Source organism: Lepisma saccharinum, chromosome 13 (genome assembly GCF_977018435.1).
Source record: "Lepisma saccharinum chromosome 13, izLepSacc3.1, whole genome shotgun sequence".
NCBI lineage: Eukaryota > Metazoa > Arthropoda > Insecta > Zygentoma > Lepismatidae > Lepisma > Lepisma saccharinum.
This window is the reverse complement of record NC_139241.1, coordinates 70,875,823-70,898,848: the sequence shown is the minus strand read 5'-3', so window position 1 is coordinate 70,898,848 and position 23,026 is coordinate 70,875,823. Positions and strand designations below refer to the sequence as shown.

The following is a 23,026-nucleotide window of genomic DNA, read 5'->3' as shown; positions in this document are numbered from 1 at the left end:
TCATGATCATTGTGGTGGCCTAGCACGTTTGGTACTACTGAGGGTTCCAAGTTTGAGCTCTGGCCTGGACATAAGTGTTCCTTTATATCTATTCCTTTCATTAATTTTGTGTAATCATCATTCATCATCATTGTTGTAATTAGCCTAAAAAGGCAGACATATGACATTTAAAAAAATCATGGGAACAACACCTTGCTGTTTGGCAGTCTTGTAGCACCGTGAACACAAATTTCTGCTTTATTTTGTGCTACTTGAAGTGGTTTAATTTTGTTGTAATCGACACAGACAAGCAACCAGTAGGCATGAAGGATTAATTCACAACTAAAATCTTCTGTACAGAAATATCTGTACATGTTTCAGAATAAATATCTCTGCTTCAGTTTGCTTTCACATTGTACACAAAATGATACACAACATGTGTTATCTAAATTACCATACTGTTAAACGAAACACGTCTTGGACAAAACCTTACACAGCTTTGTCAAGACAAGTTATTGCAGTTAGAAATTAATTTCAAGGAGCCAGACTTACAGAATGTAAGAGAAATTGCAGCACAGCTGTCCTGATGACATAGTGGTAAAAGGGTCCCTAGTTCGATACCCGGTGGAGACACATAGTGGTTCGGATCCCATTTAAACTATAGGCCCAGTCCTGATTAATCTTGCTTTGCATAAAGTGGACTAAAAAGCGAATTCAAGAATATCATCGTTTTATTTAGATAGGCTAATCATGAATGGTTCTCCAGTTTAAAATGGAATTCAGATCTTTGTAGTGCACATCCACTGACAAGGGAGATTATCTGTGTGTCCCCCTCCGATTTCCATGAAACTTGGTAGGTGTATAGAGGGGTCCAAGAAAAGAAATACGTGTTCTTGTGTGCCAGCTAAAAAACTGTTTTATGGGGCAACCCCCCCCCTCAAATGTCAAGCTGAGGAGAAATTGAAGTGGGGATCTGACCCTGAAACCACGTAAATATGGCATAGGAAAAAAACAGGGTGCATAGGGGCCCTCTATACACGTGCCAAATTTCACGGAAATCGGAGGGGGACACAGGGGTCAGATCCCCACGTCAATTTGTCCTCATCTTGATATTTGAGCCTCTGGGCCCCTCTATACAACTGCCAAGTTTCATCAAAATCGGAGGGAGACACAGGGGTCAAATGCCCACTTCAGTTTGTCCTCATTTTGATATTTGAGGGGGGGGGGGTTGCCCCCTAAAACAGTTTTTTAGCTGATACAAAAAACACTATTTCTTCCTTTGGGCCCCTTTATACACCTGTAAAATTTCATGGAAATCGGAGGGGTACACTTAGATAACCTCCCTTGTGAGACCCGTTGATTGAAAGGAAGTGCAACACAAGTGAGAAAGAAGCAAAACTAGGCTTTCTAAAGGAGGAAGGAGAAAAATTCAACTGTATTTTCACTTGTAAGTTACATAGATACTTGAAGCATTTTGCAATTTTAGAAGCTATTTAGGAGTGAAAACTGCCTTGATCTGGCCCCAACTGTGCATTTAGAGTTCTAACTCTGAACCAGCCATCACGGCTAAGTGACGTGCTTGAAGCCAGCGGTCCTGTGTTGAAATCACAGGTAGGACATGCACGTTTCATTGCCCTTGTTCCCTCATCTATGTCATCATTCATTCTTGCCACAGTTAACCCTGGGACAGGATTACAGGTCCTCTTGTTTCTGAATAATTGTTGATAAGCATTGTTATGTATGTGTTTAAATTAATTGTGGGGCTTTAAAGTTGGTAAATCTCCTGAAATGGAAAAATATTGTCTACTTTAAAAATAAATACAATATGTATTGAACCATACCTCTGTGCTATATTTTGGGTATGGATGGAAACATAAGAAAACTATGAAATTTAGTGAATACAGGCTCGACTAGACTCGAACTTCAGGGGTCTGGCATAACATGCCATTGCTCTATCACTGAGCTACCAGGATAATCTGTATATCCAGATATCAGAATATCCGATATCTGGATATTTGAAATCTGGATAAAATTTTATCCAGATATGGTTATCCCTACTTGATAATAGAACAGTGGCACAATATGCAAAAGACACAGTTTGGAGTCCTGATCAAGCCAACACATTTCAATAGATTTTGACGATAAAATATTTCCTTTGTGCTCGAAACTTAATGTCACAAGAACTATAAAGTTTGCTGTGTATAATGTACAAAGTACGATGTAACACATTGTAGAATGGGACTAAAAGGACTGCACCATGCTTTGATTCCTATATGTGTATGCCATTAACTGCACCAGGCTGGTTATTCACACTTAGGTGATTGGTTTTTTTACAATAATAGTGTGTGTAGTTACTAGTAGTAAGGTGTGTGTGAAATGTGTGTGCGCTTGCGTGTGATTCGATGTAGATAGATCATACATAGGGTTTGGACACCCTTCATTCGTCTATCTTCAGATCCGAGGTCATCATATCGCGGAGCTGGATCCTCTTGGAATATCGAGTGCCGACTTGGATGACAGACATCCCCCAGAGTTGCTCTATAGTCACTATTCTTTTGGTAAGGCAAATGTACAAAAAAGTTATACATGATGTAATCTTTTTATGTACGTGCTTATTTTTTGCACGGTTGTACTTGATTTGGTTAAAACATGTACCATAGTCTCACTTCTTTTAATTTAATAAAAAAAAGTATTAAATTTAGTTTAAAGAAAGAAAGCATGTTGGCTGTTCATACATGTCATTGCCTTGTACTAATGTGGCTAACACTATTGGTTCGTAATTGCCATGCTAAGTGTTATTTGTTTAAGAAACTTCATTTTTTTCAATTCCTTTGTTTTTGACTTAAAGTTGCACATCTGTTTATTTATCTTGCTTGATAAAATAAATTTTATTTTCTCAGTCATTGTTGGGTATTGTATTGATTCAAAATATATATTTTTTTTTGAAAAGGTTTATCTCAGATGTTGATGATGTAAATTTTTAATCAGAATTGTACATGTGTTCATTAATGTTTTGATATTATTGTACATGTACTTTTTGATTTTACAGTCAGCTTAAAAGTAACCTAATCTCCCTCTTTTTGTGTTACATATCAGAACATTGATAGAATTTGATTTGTGTATATGTAAAGTTTTTCCATGAGCATAAGGAGGATTTTGAGATTTGCAAGCATCTCTTTATGTTGATTATGAAGCTGTATATATTAAAAAAATCATGAATAAATGGGTTTCGTATTCCTCTCTATTTATACAGAATAAAACAACTGCTCTCTTTAACTTAACACTTTTGCTGATTCGAACATTATTTTGCTTTGTCGTATTATTATTTATTACCCGGTGGAGGCACACATTGGTTTGGATCCCTCATTAAACTGTAGGTCCAGTCCCGATTAACCTTACTGTGCATAAAGTGGACTTAAAACACCAACTTGAACTTGTCATATTATTCATTAACATTTCTTCTTTCTGTACATGTTCTTTATGCAGTTAAATTAAACATTATGTTCATAGGGTACAAATGAAAAGTAAGTGCCCGTGTGAAATTCTAGCTTCCATCTGCCACCAGAACACACAGATCTCAATCTCCTTCAGCTACTTACCTTTCGTGAAGGTAACTGCACCTTTCATCCTTAAGTTATTCTACTAGTGAAGCTTCTCGGAAGTTGTCAACTCTTCAGGTTTCAGTAAAAAGAAAAAATGTGTGGTATACAGTAGTACTTTTGCATTATACCTTTAATTTTCATGGTCCTAGTAAAGCAAATGGCTGTGCGGTCTATGGCATCAAGCTACAGGATGTGCGCAGGTTCAAGTCTTTTGGGTGGGGGGGGGGGGGGGTAGCAACTTTCGGCAAGTGTATGGGACTGGTGGCCACCCACCATGAGGAAATTGGGGAACTACAAATGAGTAGCATAACCAGGCTGCGGTAGCTCAGTCGTTGGGGTGTTCGACTACCAGGCAAGAGACATGAGTTCGATTCCCGGGTGGGGGAGAACCGGGACTTTTTCCCACCTGTTCAAGTGGCTCCGGCACCCACCCAGCATCATGTAAAGTGTGTAACTGGAGGAAACTGGAGGGTAAAGGCGGTCAGGAGTGTGGTGCTGATGACATCACCCACACCTTCGGCCGAGATCAAGAAACTGTGCGGCCCTAACTCCACACTCCCTATACACCTTCATGGCATGATGCAAAGCACAGGGGAGCATTTTACTTTTTTTTAACCAAGTGATGGAAACCTGCAACAACAACCGGGGGTTTGTCATGCTGACTGTACGTTTCCCGTAAGTAGTTGAACGATTACCTACCTCTGCCGAGGCATGTGCGAACGAGGTCGGTAGATAAGCCCTGTCCCTCAAGGCTTGTTGTGCTAAATATTAGTTTAAATTTTTTTTCTTCCACATTTTACATTTTCACCTTGGTCAAACACAAAATCGAAGTGTCACTGTAGTTTTAAGTACGAAGAAAAAGAAAGGAAATTGAAATAACTGAAATTCAATTTTCGGGGTCATCAGCTTCTGAGATATACCTCTATTAAGTGCATTGTAGAGTAGACTCTATTGTTGTTGTGTCTTTAGGTAGGGTGGTAAGCACGAGCTACTCTGGCCTGCAGGAGAAAGTGGAAAGCATCTGTAAACGTAGGTAACACCCTGCAAACCTATTTTGTTTTAAGTAAAAAAAAAATAAAGTAAATTTTGTATGCTTGTATATGCGTGCGTGTGTTTGTCCTGTACATTTCTGTGTATATACATAATTTATATTAACACTTAAAAGTGCATGAGAAGGGTTTCTCTAGTGTAAGCATGATCAATACTTGCATGTATTATGTAAAGTGGGATTTTTACAAATGTATTTCATTTTTTAATAAAATATTTCACTTATAATTTGACTTTTTCTGTGCATCAGTGGGATATCGGCATGACGAATTTTGCATGAAGATAAAATTTCATTTCATTTGCTTGGATTGTAACACATTTATTCTTTTGTAATATTGTAAATATTAAATAGAAATAAGTATTAAAGTTATTGAAATTCTTATAAATAATGATGATGCTACATTCTTCATAATTTAGCGAGAAGCATAAGTTAAATTTGAATTATGCAATTATTCATTTATATTTATAAAAGTAGCTAAAATTGTGTTTATGATTTTATAAATACATCAAGCTGCCATACAGTATAATGCGTAGATAAAAACATTCAGCATTTTCACAAACTCGAATTAGCTGATATATTACTTCATTACATTTATTTTGTAAACAAAAGGTAAACAAGTTAACGAAAATTGATTTACAATTAAACACACCCTATTATAGATTAAAATAGGATTCTACTTATTTTCGTTACGTGGGTGTCTATTACTATGTATGTACATGTTCTTTATGCAGTTAAATTAAACATTATGTTCATAGGGTACAAACGAAAAGTAAGTGCCCGTGTGAAATTCTAGCTTCCATCTGCATGAAGATAATTTTGCATGAAGATAAAATTTCATTTCATTTGCTTGGATTGTAACACATTTATTCTTTTGTAATATTGTAAATATTAAATAGAAATAAGTATTAAAGTTATTGAAATTCTTATAAATAATGATGATGCTACATTCTTCATAATTTAGCGAGAAGCATAAGTTAAATTTGAATTATGCAATTATTCATTTATATTTATAAAAGTAGCTAAAATTGTGTTTATGATTTTATAAATACATCAAGCTGCCATACAGTATAATGCGTAGATAAAAACATTCAGCATTTTCACAAACTCGAATTAGCTGATATATTACTTCATTACATTTATTTTGTAAACAAAAGGTAAACAAGTTAACGAAAATTGATTTACAATTAAACACACCCTATTATAGATTAAAATAGGATTCTACTTATTTTCGTTACGTGGGTGTCTATTACTATGTATCAGAAAGGAAAGTTTCCTGAATTTCTATCATCAAATTTTAAAAGAGTTTTGCGCTGTATTTGTTACAGAAAGGTTGATCTCTTCTTAACTTATTCGTTGAAGTTGTTCTTATGGAATCAATATGATTAAAATTACTGTTTTGCTAATTTTGAAAGATATTAGATTATTATTATAATCGTTAATTACTTATATTAAACTTGGATACTATATTTTCACTACCAATGTTTGTTGACATTAGATAGTAACTGTGTGCATTGCTAAAACGTGTACGATGTAGTGCATAGATCTAATCAGAGATAGAAGTTTGTTAAATATTTGTTTTCTCTCTTGTTCAGAAGTACGTACTGTGTTAACATAGGCTATCAGTAAGGAACTTGATTTTTCACACCACAATAAACTCCAATTGTTGCAAGTTTAATTACCAGTAACTGTACATCCTAAGCACATTATTGATGTTGCACAAAATCTCAGAGGAATTTGAATTTGTCTCAATTGCTAATTTCTCCACATTTTCTATGTAAACAGTGAAAAATTATTCAAGAATTCCTCATTTGTCATTGCTAGAGTCTGAACTGTCATCCTGTACCATTTACATAGCAAAAGGTTTTTATTGAATTTTCTGTGGTAATGAAAATAGGAATACAGAAAATTGTCAACAAAATTTTATTTCTTACAAATATCAAATGTGGTCGTACAGCAATAAATATTTCACAATAATTATTATATACACTGGCAATTCTTAACCTTTCACATGCCACATACGTACCACCTCTGCCATTTAAATATAAACAGGATGGCCATAAAGCCTTTCCAACATTACAAATGTTTATTACAATAACACTTGTTGCACAGCTTCGGCACTCTCTTCACTGATGGATGGTCACCCTGTTCGTGGGACGGGAAAGCACACTTCCAGTCTCCTTAAACTTGTCATACCATGCAACAATGCTTTTGTAATGCTCGTCCATATTCCATCCTAAAATTTCGCTCTACAGAAATCGATGACTGTGTCATAATACCATAAAGCACATTGAGCTTTGTCCTGCACTGGCGCCATTTACAGTTCAGCAATTGCAGCGCCTTCTATACTAACTCAGCCTCTACCTAGAACAATGGGGAAAAGCCATGCAGATGTAACTGTAATAGTTTCTTTGTAAATAAACCCTTGTAATGTTGGAAAGACCCTCCCTGTATATTAAATGGCAGGTGTGGTGCATGTGTAGCATATGGAAGATTAACTGCCGGTATGTACCATACTGTGAACTTCTCAGTTGGCAAACAGTCTATTGACACTTTACAGTTAATAAAATTTCTTTAGTAACAATGTTAAACATCAACATTCCATATCTCAAAATTGCTTATCGAATTGCATATACTGACCTTATTTTTTAACTGAGGATGAAGAATTAGTGGTATTAAATTATGTACTTAGTAGGGAAGTTCTAAGATGTACATGGTAAACAACATCTGTGCATTCAGCAACTGAAATTCCTAAATTTTTCAGTTTGGAAAATCAGGGATCCTAGCTATTAATGATCAATTAAATTCAATTTTAATTTGCTCCCTTCATAATGCCACAACTATTTATTATCATAATGTCTTAATTATAAAATAAAAGAATACACAAACCTAGTTATATACAATATGTCCACAGTGTAAGTTGTAGCCGTAGGTGACTGCATTTAAGCACCTTGTAAGATACCCACGCACTGGAAAACTGGCACCATGGTCGACTTTGATCTGTCACCCAAGTTCCTGGATTCGAATCCTGACCAGAGCATGGGTGTCGTGATTTGCCAAAAGTTGCAGACAGCTGACTAAAAAAGTACAAACAGAAAATATCTGTGATCAATTTACATAAAACCAATGTTTTGCGACATCAATACCAATATATGGTTATCAACACAGCCCTAAAAATATTTGTATTATGAAATGAGATATATTCCATGTCTCATGTTGTCATTATAACATACCTTGCATAAAGCACACCAATACCTGAAATATTGCTCTACAAATTTCCAAAGCTACTGTTTTTTTCTCTCAAGAATGGGAAAAGAAGTTAACAACAGTTACATGTTCATTGAAAGACAAGGTTGAAAGTAGTATAAAAGATTAAAAACAAAGTGTATAACGTATATATATTTTATTAACATTTAACTTTTTCTCACTGCTGAGGAATAAAATTGGAGTTTTGGCGAATTTGAGGAACAATTTTTTTTCAATTTGCTGTAACATTGGCATTAGAAGGGTACAAGTTACCAATCATGCATTTTTAGAATAAGAAATGTAATAATCTCTTTGCATGTAAGCTTCAATTATAGTGTTTTGCAGGAGGGTTTGAACAGTTCCTCCAAAATGTAGGTTTGACCTAATCTAGAAATTTAAGTGTTTGTTTAGTAGGTTGTTTAGTACTAACATGTGTGTTTTATTTTGTGAAACTGCGGTAAGTATATTCATTAACAAGAATTTGAGTAGAGTAGAATTTATAACCATTTTGTTGTTATTAATATGAATGTTGTTGTCTGATTCAAAGGAGGATGCTAGCTCCAGTTTTAGTTGTATCAGTGGTCAAGGGTGTTGAGTGGTAGACTCACGATTTGGGCATTTGTGTTCCTTTGTGACAATCGTGCATTGTCATCGTCATGATTAGAAAAAAAAGTGTCAGGAAAGCAATGCAACTTGAATAATTAAAGCTTCAGTTTTGCTTTATGGTCAGTGTTTAGTGTGTTTTAAATTTCTTGCCACCACTCTCCGTGGTGGAGTGGTCCGTGTATTGGGCTACTAAGCCAGAGGTCCTAGGTTCTAATCCTGGTTAAGACACGTGTTTGTCCCATCTTGCATCTCATCAGTTCATTCATCCACATTGTCGTGATTAACTCGTTAAATTAAGCTTAAAGTTTATAGGAACTAATTTGCCACTTGTAACTGTGAACTTTTGTCAAGCAGTTATCATGCACTTATCAGTTGATACATGTGGAAACCTTTTAAATGATATACACAATCAATAATTTACAGAGAAATTATTCATTTGGGTGATTTACTTGATAATGATAATGGAAAGGATAATATAAGAAATATTGAATATTTAACCTTGCTAGATATGAATTTTAAATCTTAAGAGAATGTAAAACATTTTTTTTTTATTAAGATCAGATAACATTTGTAAGTATCACAAAGTATGATTTTCTGAAAAATTAACTTAAAAGGTGTGTTAAATTCTGGCACTTTTGTAAACTGAAGCTCTGTCTGAAGCTTTCTATTAGGTTGGTAAACATCGACACACATGCAATGGAATAGAAGTGGTAATGCAGACCCATCAAATTGTAGTAATACAACATGCATGTTTGAACTAAATGCTAGAAGCACCAAATCTGATCAACCTAATCTCCTCACGTAGTCATATATAGGTGGGATTTTAAAAAAATATTTTTGCATGAAAGTTGCAGTTATCAGTAAGTCTCTTCAAAATGTGCTTCTAGACACAGAATTCGGTCAACAACGTTGGAATAAACTACTTGGAACTATACTTCAATTTCAACTTGCTTGTCTGCATGATGCATGTTCATTGGCAACAAAGTTGAAATAATGATATGCTCAATAGTGAAGTATATTTAGTTACAACGTATAATGCAGCTTGAAGATTATAATCTGAAGAGAGATTCTCCAATGTGCCAAAACTTGTCAGGTTTTTTTTCTAATGGTGAACTTTTGTCAAATATAGTTCACATGTCAGTAATCAATTAATACATGTGGAAAGGAATTGTAATATAACCTTTGTCTGGTAAGTTTCGAGACTGGTAAAATAACTACAAAAATATTGTACTCAAGAATTATTTGAGTTGCCTCTGGAATTGACACATCTGCGTATGCTTCTGCAGGTTCTGGTAGCACGCAGAGAACTCCTCTTCTGGGATGCTGCATAGCTCAGCTGTTGCGGCCGCCTGGATATTTACAATGTGTCTATGTCATGTCCCCTTCAACTGTGCTCTTTTCAACAATGGAAATAGGAAGGTATCACACAGACACATATCAGGAGAGTATGGAGGGTGTGGAAGAGCTGTAATTCTGTTCTGCCATAAATTCCTGGACAGACATAGCGGTGTGTGGTCGTGCGTTGTTGTGCAAGAGAAACCATTATCAAGAAGCCTATCGGTCAGGTCATCATCGTCTAATTGCCTCCAGCAAATGTTTCAAAGCACTCACACAGAGAGTTTGGTTCATTGTTTCATCTTGAGGCACATTGTCATCAATATGGGTTGTCGATGGCCGCCTGGAGCGAGGCTCATCTTCCACCAACTCCCTGCCATTCACAAAACTCTTGTGACACTCAAACGCTCATGCTCTTCGTGATGACTCCTCACCATACGTCTTCTGGATAAGGTTCCAGGTTTTCGTGGCTGGCTTTCCTAACTTCACACAAAACATTATGCTCACATGCTGCTCGATTTTCACATCCAATGCTCTATCATCGCCAAGAACAATACCACTGCAGCGAAGACACTTGTGTTAACATGTACCTCCCTGCCACCTGGTGACATCTCGCGGAAACACTTTCAAGGTCACAGGAAGAGCTGAATCAAGCGTACCACCTGCCATGAAACTGATTTCTAATTAATTCTAATTCTACTTCCAATTATAGCCTGTGTCTCAACTCTCCGGACAAAGGTTCTACTACATAATCAAATGACTTGAAGTCATTTTATGCTTGCCACACTGAGATGTCGCTGCTTCTGCTAGCCTGTTGATATAGCCTGCCTGCTTTTGTGGTGATCTGGTTACCATATATATGCTACAAAACCAGGGATTCTGAGTAAATTCATTCTCAGTATTACAGGTACGAGGTGTGTCCATAAAGAAACAAACTGAACTTTCAAACTAGCACACCATTATATTGATACTCGCTATTCTGCTTCCAACGCTGCATAGTGGATTCTTTACAAACAATATTCAGTGTGTCATGCCTACTATGCAAGCATTCAATTGAGTCAGTGTTTCATGTTTTTAGCAATTTTCTGATACAAAGAAAACAAAGATTCCTGTGCATCAGCCCTCCTATTCTCCTGATTTGGTAACTGCAAACTTACTTCAATTTCCTAGGATGAAATCTACCCTAAGATACCATTTCCAGACCATAGAAGAGATTAAGGAAAATTCGTTAAGAGATCTGCCAGGTGTTACACAACATGCATACCAGAATGCATTCCAAATGCTAGCAGCAATTTACTAACTGGAGGAAACTGTTTAGAAGCAGATTAAGCTGTATAGCAAGTACATAAAATAATTTTGAAAATGCAGTTAGTTTTGGTCACACCTTGTCTAATAGCAATGTAAAATAACAAAGATATAAGCTCGTTAGTAGTAAAAATTTCCACCTTACAACTGAGAATATAAGCAGACATCCACAAAAGGTTAAAACCACTTTTTCAGTCACTTAAGTCAATATTGACATCTGTTAATGATGACAAAAATTGGAGCTAAACTTCCTCCTTTGACAAATTTAATTAATTCAGTCTATGTTTCTTTCAGAGGGCTTTCCTATAGAAACATGTCTGTTTTAAATCTGTCACAAAACATTAGAACTTGTTAAATGTGCACATTATTTCCATCATCTATTAACACCAAGAATATATAAAAATCTGTATTCTTAAGTTTGTAGTGCCAGTGTTTCAAACCCCCCATCTTTTATTTGAAGGCAATAGTTCTTACAGTTAGTATTCACATAATATAATTGAGGAAAAATAATGTCGTCTGGTGAACTAATTGCAAGAGAAATGAAACCAACTGCCCCTATAGTAAAAAAACAAAAGAAAAATGTGAGGAATCTGATTTTAAAGATTTTTCTATCACTCTCGGACCTGTAGATTTGCTGCCATCTTCAAAAAATGGTGCCAAAAATTCACCTTGTAAAGTAAAATCTCAAAAACGGTGCGTTGTACACAAAAAAAGTGAAGATAACCAAAATGAAAACAGAAAATTTGCTAAATTGTGGTTTTTGTTTGATAGAGGTTCCATAAATCTTATTTGAATTACAAGGCTTCAAACATTTTCTTTAATTTTTAGATTTAGCGTAAGTTGGTTTATGACACAAATAACAGTAAATATGTAAGAAAGAGACTATGTAATTTACATCATAAAGTCACTGGACCAAATTCATAGATCGTGATTTCCTCCAGAGAATGTTTTTTTGTTTCATGCTTTTAGTGTCTGGGGTTGAGAAGATATGTAGTTTAATGCAGAGTCGTGAGATTTTCTTGTCTTGAAATTCAATTAAGATTTATGGTAGCTCTTATCAAACAAAAACCATAATTTTGCAAATTTTCTGCTCTTTCATTTTGGTCATCTTCACGTTTCGTGTACAATGCACCGTTTTCGAGATTTTACTTTTCGAGGTGAAGTTTTGGTGCCATTTTTTCAAGATGGCAGCGAACCTACAGTTCAGAGAGTGGTAGAAAAATATTTAAAATCGGATTCCTCATATATTTTTTACTATAGGGGCAGTTGGTTTCGTTTCTGTTGGAATTAGTCCCTCAGATGGTCAAAAAAATTGCATAACTTTCCTCTACTAATAAAGCTCTCTGCAGATGTACCTGGGTCGATTTAGACCTCGCTGTCCACATCACCTTCAGTATGGATGCCCTCTACTCATTTTGTCCTGCACCTCTCCATTACTGAGATTGCCATGGAGGTTAAACCTTTTTGATCAGCTTGCTGTGCTGCAACTGGAGCTTTAACGCCATTCTCCCTGTAACTCTGGGTCTAATATCCAGAACTGCCATTGGTTGATTTTGAAAGGGTGGGCCTGCATCCCTTCAGCAACCCCAAGTAGGATTTCTAGTTGAGCGAACTGACTGGTTATCTGGGAGTTTTAATGACCGTTAGAATTTCTTGTAATTCATTAATGGTTGCTTTGTGTGCCTTGGAAATGTTGGCACTAAACAATGCAGAGGTGTAAGGAGTAACCCTTCTGTAAGGCACCCAAATGCAAACTCTTTTCCATTTATTACAACCTCGACTGCATTTTGCATACTAACAAGGCTCTGACACATGAACCCAAAGCCAGTGTAATCCTTTGTAGGATTTGCATTGTGTACTGTCTAGGGCTGAGCCGATGCCATTACTCTTACCGATTCCCACTGATACCGATACTTGAAAATTGCAATAATTAGAATTTGTTCAAAATATTGATCAATATTGGTGTGTTAATATTCTTCTCGAATCAATTTACCAAGAAATTCGCTTCAGAATATTAAAATTGATGTTATGTAATCGCAAAATATAGTTTTTTGTAAAAAAAATTTTGCAAAAGAGAAAGAAAGTTTGAATTTTGCATAATTTTCTGGATAATTATACTCTGCGAAAGTCTCTCACAGTATTTTTGCATACACCGTGAAAGATCAATTTGCCGGAAAGGTATCGGCTAGTATCGCCGATACCGATTCATCGGCATCGGCTCAGCCCTAGTACTGTCCCATGTGTACTTCTTTCAGTTCATCTTATTGTCATTCACCTTAGCAGCAATTGGGTGAAAAACTGGGAGGGGGGGGGCTAGGCAGTGTACTTGTTCCTGGTAGGCCTCCTCACGTGTCTCCCTAATCGCCATCGCTGACCATTCATCCTCAGCTTTGCCACTAGCCAAAAATGGCGCAGTGGTAGCATCATTGCCTTGTAATTAAGGGGTCCTGGGTTCGATACCCGGTGGAGAGACAAGTGGTTCAGATCCCACTTTAAGCTGTAGGTCCAGTCCCGATTAGCCTTACTGTGCATAAAGTGGACTTAAAACACCAACTCAAACCAAACCAAAGCCACTAGTCAAAAGTGACAGATAAGCAAAGTATATTTGCAAATTTACTTAAAATTGGATTTGAACGTAATTTTATTTCAGGAATCCAATTAGTGAACTACACATTGCAGAAACTCTGTATCGTAACTACAGATTTTTATATTTTCTTGGTGATTTCATACAAAAAAAAATATTGACTGTCTTATAAATATCTTCATGAATGTGTACTATTCTGAAATTCAGAATCAAATCAGTCATGTAGAAGTTAAAATATAAAAAGAAATAATTGAAATAAATATTGGAATGTTGGTAAAACCATGGCACTGAAATTGATATGATTGATAAGTATAATTCTTGAATAAATACTCTTAAGAACTATAAAAATTGCTGCATATGTTGACCTTAATTTCAGTGCATGTAATACATGAAACATGCCAGATTTTGTAGTTTAGAATGATGTGAAAATATATCTTGCCACGGCATGGCTGTTTTATGTTAAGTGCAAACCAGATTAATTTAAAGAAAATTAGCAAGAAAAAATTATTCCTGATAAATTATATGTTTTTTCATGAAGGATTCAGTTTAACGATTTAATCTTTTATGGTTAAATACAATGTAAATTTTGGCTTTATGCAGGAATTTTGTTGTTATTTTGATGTTTGCACTTATTTAACTACTGATTTAGCATTAGAAATATATTGAGTTCCCTTACACATCTGTGTGTCTAATCACTTGCATCTAATTTTAGTTAAATGGACAGAAATATAGATTCATTATTTCTTACAAGTATTTCCAAACTCTGCATCAATTTCCATCATGGCGTATTATGCAACTACACTAAATCAACACTTAACGAAGATAGAATGCAAACTATTCTGTCACTGTATATTAATTTAGTTGCTCTTATTCACTTACGTCAAACTATAAACTGTAAGTTCAGTGTAGCTCATTTCTGATTATTCTATTTGTATTGCTCACCTCTTTAGTTCTGGGTTCAAATCCTAGCTTGAGCATGACTGTTCTTTGTGAGTGTCCGTTCATCAATTTCATCACTCACGACCATTTTCTGAATTAGCCAAAAGTGGCAGGAAACCAAAGTAAAATAAATCAAATGAATCAATTCAAAACTTATTTGTATTAATTGCATTTACGTAGAATCCTTTATGCATTCTAAATTCTTTGTTGCAAAGCTCTGTTAATAATTTATTTATCTAGGTTTTTCTCTATTACGTTCAAGCTTAGTTTTTACACAAATTTATATGCGTGCAAGTATTATACAGTGAATAATGTGAATAGTATTCTGTTCATCTTATGCTCGCATTTTACAGAGGATAAGGACATGGACCGAGTATTCAAGTTACCGTCGACGACATACATTGGAGGGAAAGACGAGAAGGCTCTCCCCTTGAAGGAAATTCTGGACAGATTGGAGAACGCATATTGCAGGCACATCGGTGTCGAGTTCATGTTCATAAATTCCTTGGAGCAGTGCAACTGGATCAGGAAGAGATTTGAGACGCCTGGAGTGATGGAGATGGACGATGACCAGAAGAGACTTATCCTTGCAAGATTGACAAGAGCCACAGGGTAAGATTTGATTTCAAAGCTCTTTACTTTTTTAAGAATATACAGGGTGATTCAAAATGTTGTTGACTAGAGCTGACTCTTATTTATTACCACTGATACTGATAAGTAGGGCTAGGATTTTGATGACCTTAAAATTACCAAAAAATGACCTTTAAAAAATGCATTTATGACCTAATACATGCAAGAAAATGCCCTATAAATTTAGAAAAATAACCTAAAAATGCTGAAAGATTTGTAAAACAAATTTATAAACTACCAAGAGAAATTCAAATTACAAATTAATGTTACAGTATCTATCACATGTTCATTGCGTATGGTAGTACAAGTAAGAAAGTTCACTTTTTGTCATCCTTTACACTTTAAGTACTGAGTTGCAGTACACAACGAAAATCATATGCAAATTTTCAAAAGTCAATGATTGTTGGTTTTCGGACAAGAGAGCCTTGTACATGGAAAAACTTCTCTCGAGTTCCACCGACACAAGGGGAACATCTTGAAATGAACAATATCACTTGCTGTTAAGTCATTTTCAATTCCATAAAGTGCAAATTGCTTCCCTGACAAAATTTCCGACACAGAGCACAAAACTTTGTACCCCTTATTATTTTAACAATAATCCATCTGGCAACAATGTATTTATTGATAGTGGGAAATCACATTGTTTGAGCTGAATTGTTACACAACAGCTTGTATCAACAATACTGCACAGAATTTCTTTGTTTCATTAAACACAGTCATTCTGAACTGAGCTGAAGGCAATGAGACAAGAGTCGGGAACCTCTCTCCTTCAAAGGGTTACATTTGCATGTAAAATGCATCTTCTTTCACCGAAATGTAGAAAAATGGATAAGATGACTTTTAAAAGGCTGAAAAATGACTTAAATGGTTTAAATAGTTTAAAAAATGACCTTTACTCCAAAAAGGGTCAAAAAATGCAAAAAAAATGTCCTAACAAAGGCATCCCAATTAATTCACTTACGTATAAAACACGTTTCTATTTACTTATTCAATGTTTCTGCCTTACCAAGAAAAGATGCATTTGCATGAAAATCCTAGCCCTACTGATAAGGTTTTTGGTTTGATTTGGTTTGAGTTGGTGTTTTAAGTCCACTTTATGCACAGTAAGGCTAATCGGGACTGGACCTACAGTTTAAAGTGGGATCCGAACCACTTGTGCCTCCACCGGGTATCGCACCTGGGACCCCTTGATTACAAGGCAATGACGCAACCACTGCACCATGGGGGAGGCCCCCTACTGATAAGGCTTGAACATTGTAACAATTTAAAGTTTTTCAGAATATTTATCAATGTTAATATGAGGTGAACTCAATAAATATCACTTTGCATAATTCTCAATATATTTAGGTACTGCAAAAGTTTCCCATTGCATTTTGCAGACCATGCAAGAAACCTGGACTTCAGAAAAGCATCAGCTGATGTGAACCAATACTTTCCAATACAATACCATTCTGATCTAGAGACAAAAAAGGGAAAATTAATATGTAATGTTCCTAGGTGACTTCCCTGAAATATTTTCTTCATATTTTTTAGGCTAGAGGCATTCCTGGCTCGAAAATGGTCCTCCGAAAAGCGTTTCGGTTTGGAAGGCTGTGAAATCCTGATCCCAGCCATGAAGCAGATCATTGACAAATCTACGGAACTGGGAGTTGAATCCATTATCATCGGCATGCCTCATCGTGGACGACTGAACGTGCTGGCTAACGTCTGTCGCAAGCCCCTCGAGCAAATCTTCACCCAGTTCCATGCCTTGGAGGCTGAGGATGATGTAAGAGCTTCTCTTTTTTTTTGTCTTGTCTGCTTACAGTGGATAATTTAACTTTTCTAATATAGGGTGTACGCCTTAAGTCATAATGATGTGCACAAACTAAATTAAAATTACTGGCCTTGTGAACTTGGTGAATTCAGTTTTTGTTTTTTTACCAACTTGAGGAACACAGTAGGCGAAAGCATCATTCATATTGTTTTGGTTATTGAAAGTTTTCACATGGCATCCAGCGGAAGACAAGTCCACCTGGCTCTTCTTTCTATCTATCTTTCACTTGAGAGAGAGAGAGAGAGAGAGAGAGAGAGAGAGAGGAGGAGGAGGAAGAGAAAATGAGAGGGAGAGAGATGGATGCCCACAACTTCTTCTTCTTCTCTCTCTCTCTCCTTCTCTTCTCTTCTCCTTCATCTTCTTCTGACTCCTTCTTCTGACTCCTTCTTCTTCTTCTTCCTCTTCTTCTCTTCTTCTTTCTTTCTGAGAGAGAGAGAGGAAGTGAAAAAGGAAGAGAAGAGAGAGAGAGAGAGAGAGAGATAGGAAAAAGGAAGAGAGAGAGTGAGTGTAAAGAAGAGAAGAAAAATAAACAAAGAATGAGAGAGAGGAGAGATTGATTGATTGATTTGGTGTTTTAAGTCCACTTTGTGCACAGTAAGGCTAATTGGGACTGGACCTACAGTTTAGTGTGGAATCTGAATCACTGTGTGCCTCCACCGGGTATCAAACCCGCGACCCCTTAATTACAAGGCGAAGATGCTATCATTGCACCATCTGGGGGGCCTGGGAGAGAGAGAGAGTGAGAGTGAGAGTGAGAGTGAGAGAGTGAGAGTGAGAGTGAGAGAGAGAGAGAGAGAGAGAGTGAGAGAGTGAGAGAGAGAGAGAGAGAGAGAGAGAGAGAGAGAGAGAGAGAGAGAGAGAGAGAGAGAGAGAGAGAGAGAGAGAGAGAGAGTGAGAGAGTGAGAGAGTGAGTGAGTGAGTGAGTCTCTTTTATTTGAATAACAGTTAAGGCACACTCAGCTTGTGCATGTTGTTTCATATCTCTCTCTTCAAATAATATTGTGGGCTGTAAGTCAACTTCTTTTCCATGTAGTACACTGTGGAGTGCATTCTGCAGGCTAGCAAGGTTCTGGCATCTGGAACTGCAGCCAGTATAATCGTCTGTGGGGTTCGTGCTGTGTTTTCCCTGTATGTTTGTGATTGTTCCTTCATTTATCTTATCACCATTCCTCATCTTCGCAATTAGCTGAAAGTGGCAGAGGAGTGAAGTAAAATAAACTAAATCAATCAATCTTATCAAATAATATTGTATTTTCCAAACTAAGCCCCACGACAGGTTAGGTTTGCAGCAACTTTTCGCATATAATAGACCCAAACATGCACACAAAATGTAGTCCTGCTGCAATACTCCCGATTTTCTCACTGTCTGTGATATGAGCAGCTCGGTAGTTGAGGCAAGACTTGCATGGGAGATACTGAGCGCCATTCTGGCGTGGTTTAATACATAAAATCTGCTTCAAACTTAACCTGTCGCGGGGCTTAGTGCAGTTCAAAACCATCATGTACACACATTGTCTGCAAGTAGCAGATGATTTTCGCAGAACAAGCCAGCCTTCTAGTCTGCGTGTCGACCTCCGTGACAGGGTGGTAAGCACAGGACCCTTTGATGCCAGGGGTCCTGGGTTCAAATTCCAACCGGGGCATACGTGTTCTTTGTGAGTGTCCATTCATTAATTTCATAATATATCCTTATCATCATGATTAGCCAAAAGTAGCAGAAAAGCGACACTAAATAACAAATCAATTATAGTCTGTGCATTTCGTGGGAGAACAAAATTCACTCGTCGCACAAACATTAACTTTATGATGGCCGTAACAAAACTTTACAAGCTTCACATGAGGAATTAAGGAATGGCCAATTGTCATGTCATTTAACACATAGACTCTGGTGACTTAAGTGGGATCCGAACCACTATGTGCCTCCATTGGGTATCGAACCTGTGAGCCCTTGATTACAAGGCAACGACGCTACCACTGTGCCATCGGGGAGGCCCTGGTGACTTTTGGACCATGCCTATACTCGTAAAAAACAAACCCAGTTTCTGCTTCACACTGAGTGAAGAAGTTCTTGATTTCTGTGAAGTAGTTGCATTGTGGATTAATGAGAGTTCAAATTGTTCACAAGGTGGTTTCAACAATAGAGCTGAACCATTGGATTTTCTTTGCAGGGCTCTGGTGATGTAAAATACCATTTGGGCACATACATCGAGCGTCTCAACCGAGTTACGAACAAGAACATTCGCTTGGCCGTGGTGGCGAATCCTTCCCATTTGGAGGCTGTAGACCCTGTAGTGCAGGGCAAGACAAGAGCAGAACAGTTCTACAGAGGAGACAGCGAAGGAAAGAAGGTAGGTTGCAGAAGCAAGCTAGTTGTTATTACTACGACAGGCATATTATTGAGAAGACGATTGAATTTCTTTTACTATGGCTAGAAACTAAATATGTGATCCTTACAGTTTCGACTGCACAATTTCAGACAACATAGACACAATAATAAGCACATTGAAATCACAATAAGCAATCCATTTCTTGTTATGTAAAACAATATTTATTGTTACAAAGGCAAGGATCATGTAATAAACATTACAAATTAGGTAAATTCACAAATTGTTAATTGTTGTAGATTGCTTTGGTTCAACACAAACGTTTTTTCACTAATGTGGAACTGAGTTTTATACCTAGGTATTGCATAAAAATGCACAAATTCACATGTAATTAATTGGTCAGGACATAATAATTTTTAATTTGTGATTATATCATTCTTTCTCTGAAATAAACGAACTTACAGGAATTATTGTTTTTTGAACAACTAACTCATTGAAATAGGTATATTTACCCCCAAACATAGGAACAGTCTTTTGACATTGCAGATTGAGATCCTTAGCATCTCGAGGGGCCCGAACAGGCCCACCAGCTGTGGAATCGAATTGTAAAGAAAAGTGCAAACAAATAACAAAAAAATATCAATATATATATTATATATATATATATATATATATATATATATATATATATATATATATATATATACACTAATGATGAAGGAGACAGTAAACACTTACCACACGAAGAGAAATTGTTCAATATTTCGCGATCTATGTCGCATTTTCAAGTTGAAGAAGAAAGATCGGCGTTGCTAAGAGAAGAGGCACAGAATACTGACCGTAGCGTCTCTACGATCAGTGTTGCCAGAAACAGTTGATAGATCACGAGAAGTACTTTCACCAGTGTTTACTGTAAGGTGGGTGGGTAATTTTGGGGAGGAGAGGAAAGGGTTACTGGTTGGCTAGGTTGAGTCTGGGGGGTATAGTGGCGTGCATGCCTGTTATGTAGGCCCTTTCCCAGCGCCTGCGGAAAGATGTGTCAGCACACTGACATTCCTCACCCCCCACCACCCACTGACTGCACCTCCGTCTTGAACCTTTCCAACCACAACCTCACAACCACCGAAATTGACGTTCTTTCCAAAGGTCTTACCTTCTCCCCAGCCACCACCCCTAACAATTTCCGGCTACTATTTGACATACAAACCTTCGCCCGCAGACTTAGGTGGACGTATTTTTGGGCCAAGAATCCCCCCTCCAATGCTAATCCCTCAGACACACATCCCAGTCTCCTCCAATTCTGCCCCCCCTCCCCCCATGATCCCCCCTCTATTCCCAACAACCACCCTCTTGAAAGATACATCACCTCTGTTATCAACAATGTTTCTGACAGTACATACCTCCAAAACTCCTCTTCCCACCACAATCTAACCCCGGCCCAGCACCAAGCCCTCCGGTCCCTCCGCAACAACCCGGACATCAAAATCCTCCTCGCCGACAAAGGGTCCACCACAGTAGTCATGAACTCCTCTGACTACGTGGCGGAAGCCTCCCGTCAACTCTCCGATTCATCAACCTACAAGCCCACCACGGTTGATTCATCTACCACACACCTTGACAAAACTCGGGATTTTGTCCTCTCCCGAGGACCCCCTGAAGGCCTATCCAATTCCACCATCTCCTCACTCATACCTGACAACCCCCGCACCCCAACTTTCTACATCCTCCCGAAAATTCACAAACCGAACGAACAACCCCGGGAGACCCATTGTGTCCAGCTACAATTCACCCACTGAACGCATTTCAGCCTTTCACCTCCAACCCCTCGTCCAAGCCCTGCCCTCCTACCTCCGTGACACCAACCACTACCTTAACATCATCCAAAACTTACTACCTCTACCACCTAACACCATCCTCACAACTGTTGATGTCGCATCCCTCTACACTAATATTCCCCATGCCCATGGCCTCCGTGCCACAGAATCATTCCTTAACAGCCAACCCAAACCCCACAATCCCAGCACTCACTTCCTGATACAACTAGCCAACCTTGTACTTACCTGCAACAACTTCTGCTTCGGTGATCAACATTACCTGCAGATACGTGGCAAAGCCATGGGTACCCGCATGGCCCCCTCTTATGCCAATCTGTTCATGGGCAGGCTGGAACAGGAATTCCTTGACTCCCAGCAACTGAAACCACTCCTCTGGCTCAGATTCATAGATGACATTTTTCTCCTCTGGACACATGGCGAACCCTCCCTCACTACATTCCTAAACCAACTTAACGACTTCACCACCCTCAAATTCACCTGGTTCCATTCAAAAGACCAAGTGACCTTCCTAGATGTGGACATCCACATTGCGGGAGATCACTTGGAAACTTCCATACATATTAAACCGACCAACCACCTCCAGTATCTCCACTACTCCAGCTCACACCCCTACCACACCAAAAAAGCCATCCCATTCTCCCTTGCCCTCAGAGGCCAGCGCCTCAACTCATCCCCCTCATCCCGCCAAAACTACAACCTACGCCTGCACCAAGCCCTAACCAACTGTGGCTACCCCTCCACCCTCATCAACAAACAAATCACCAGAGCCAACTCCCACAACCGCACCAAACAACCTAAAACCAACCCTCCAACCCTGATCACCCAATACCACCCCCATATTATGAAAATCAGACATACCCTCCACTCCCTCCTCCCCATCCTGCAGAGTGATCCTGATACCAGGGATATCTTTCGGGATAAACCCAGGGTCGTCTTCCGTCGCCCCCCCCAACCTCAAAAACATCTTGGTCCGGAACACTCCCACCCCATCCACACCACTCCCCCAGCTAACAGGTGCAACAAACCCAAATGCAAGACCTGCCCCATACTCATCACCTCCCCCACCCTCCCGATCCCCACAGCGGCAGGCGAGTTCACCCTTCACCATAAGGGCACCTGCCACTCATCCAACCTAATTTACACCCTCATCTGTCAAATCTGCGGCAACTTCTACATAGGCGAAACCTCCACCCCCTTGAACCTAAGGATTAATAATCACCGTTCCTCCACCCAAAACTCCGATTTCACTGTTGCCATCCACACCAACAGCCATAACACCACCTTCAATAACTGCTTCAGTGTTGCCATCATCCATCTTTTACCCCCCCCCCACTCTGACACATCTTTCCGCAGGCGCTGGGAAAGGGCCTACATAACAGGCATGCACGCCACTATACCCCCCGGACTCAACCTAGCCAACCAGTAACCCTTTCCTCTCCTCCCCAAAATTACCCACCCACCTTACAGTAAACACTGGTGAAAGTACTTCTTGTGATCTATCAACTGTTTCTGGCAACACTGATCGTAGACACGCTACGGTCAGTATTCTGTGCCTCTTCTCTCAGTAACGCCGATCTTTCTTCTTCAACTTGAAAATGCGACATAGATCGCGAAATATTGAATAATTTCTCTTCGTGTGGTAAGTGTTTACTGTCTCCTTCATCATTAGTGTTTATCCGCCCTTCTGGCACCTTTTCTGATCCTATTCCTGTGTTTATATATATATATATATATATATATATATATATATATATATATATATATATATATATATATATAA

General features: G+C 38.1%; 1 protein-coding gene across 6 annotated transcripts in view; it reads left to right on the top strand.

Moving 5' to 3' along the window:
- Ogdh (oxoglutarate dehydrogenase Nc73EF) overlaps positions 1-23,026 on the top strand; it is a 134,285-nt gene that overhangs the window by 59,198 nt on the left and 52,061 nt on the right. For 3 of the 6 annotated variants that reach the window (XM_083134425.1, XM_083134419.1, XM_083134420.1), the window contains exons 5-8: positions 4,551-4,610; positions 14,995-15,253; positions 16,805-17,039; positions 19,256-19,435. In XM_083134425.1, the coding sequence (XP_082990551.1) occupies positions 4,551-4,610; positions 14,995-15,253; positions 16,805-17,039; positions 19,256-19,435 (734 nt within the window). Of the gene's footprint in view, positions 1-2,434; positions 2,538-4,550; positions 4,611-14,994; positions 15,254-16,804; positions 17,040-19,255; positions 19,436-23,026 lie in introns of all 6 variants that reach the window. The other 3 variants (XM_083134421.1, XM_083134424.1, XM_083134423.1) reach the window with 3 other exon arrangements.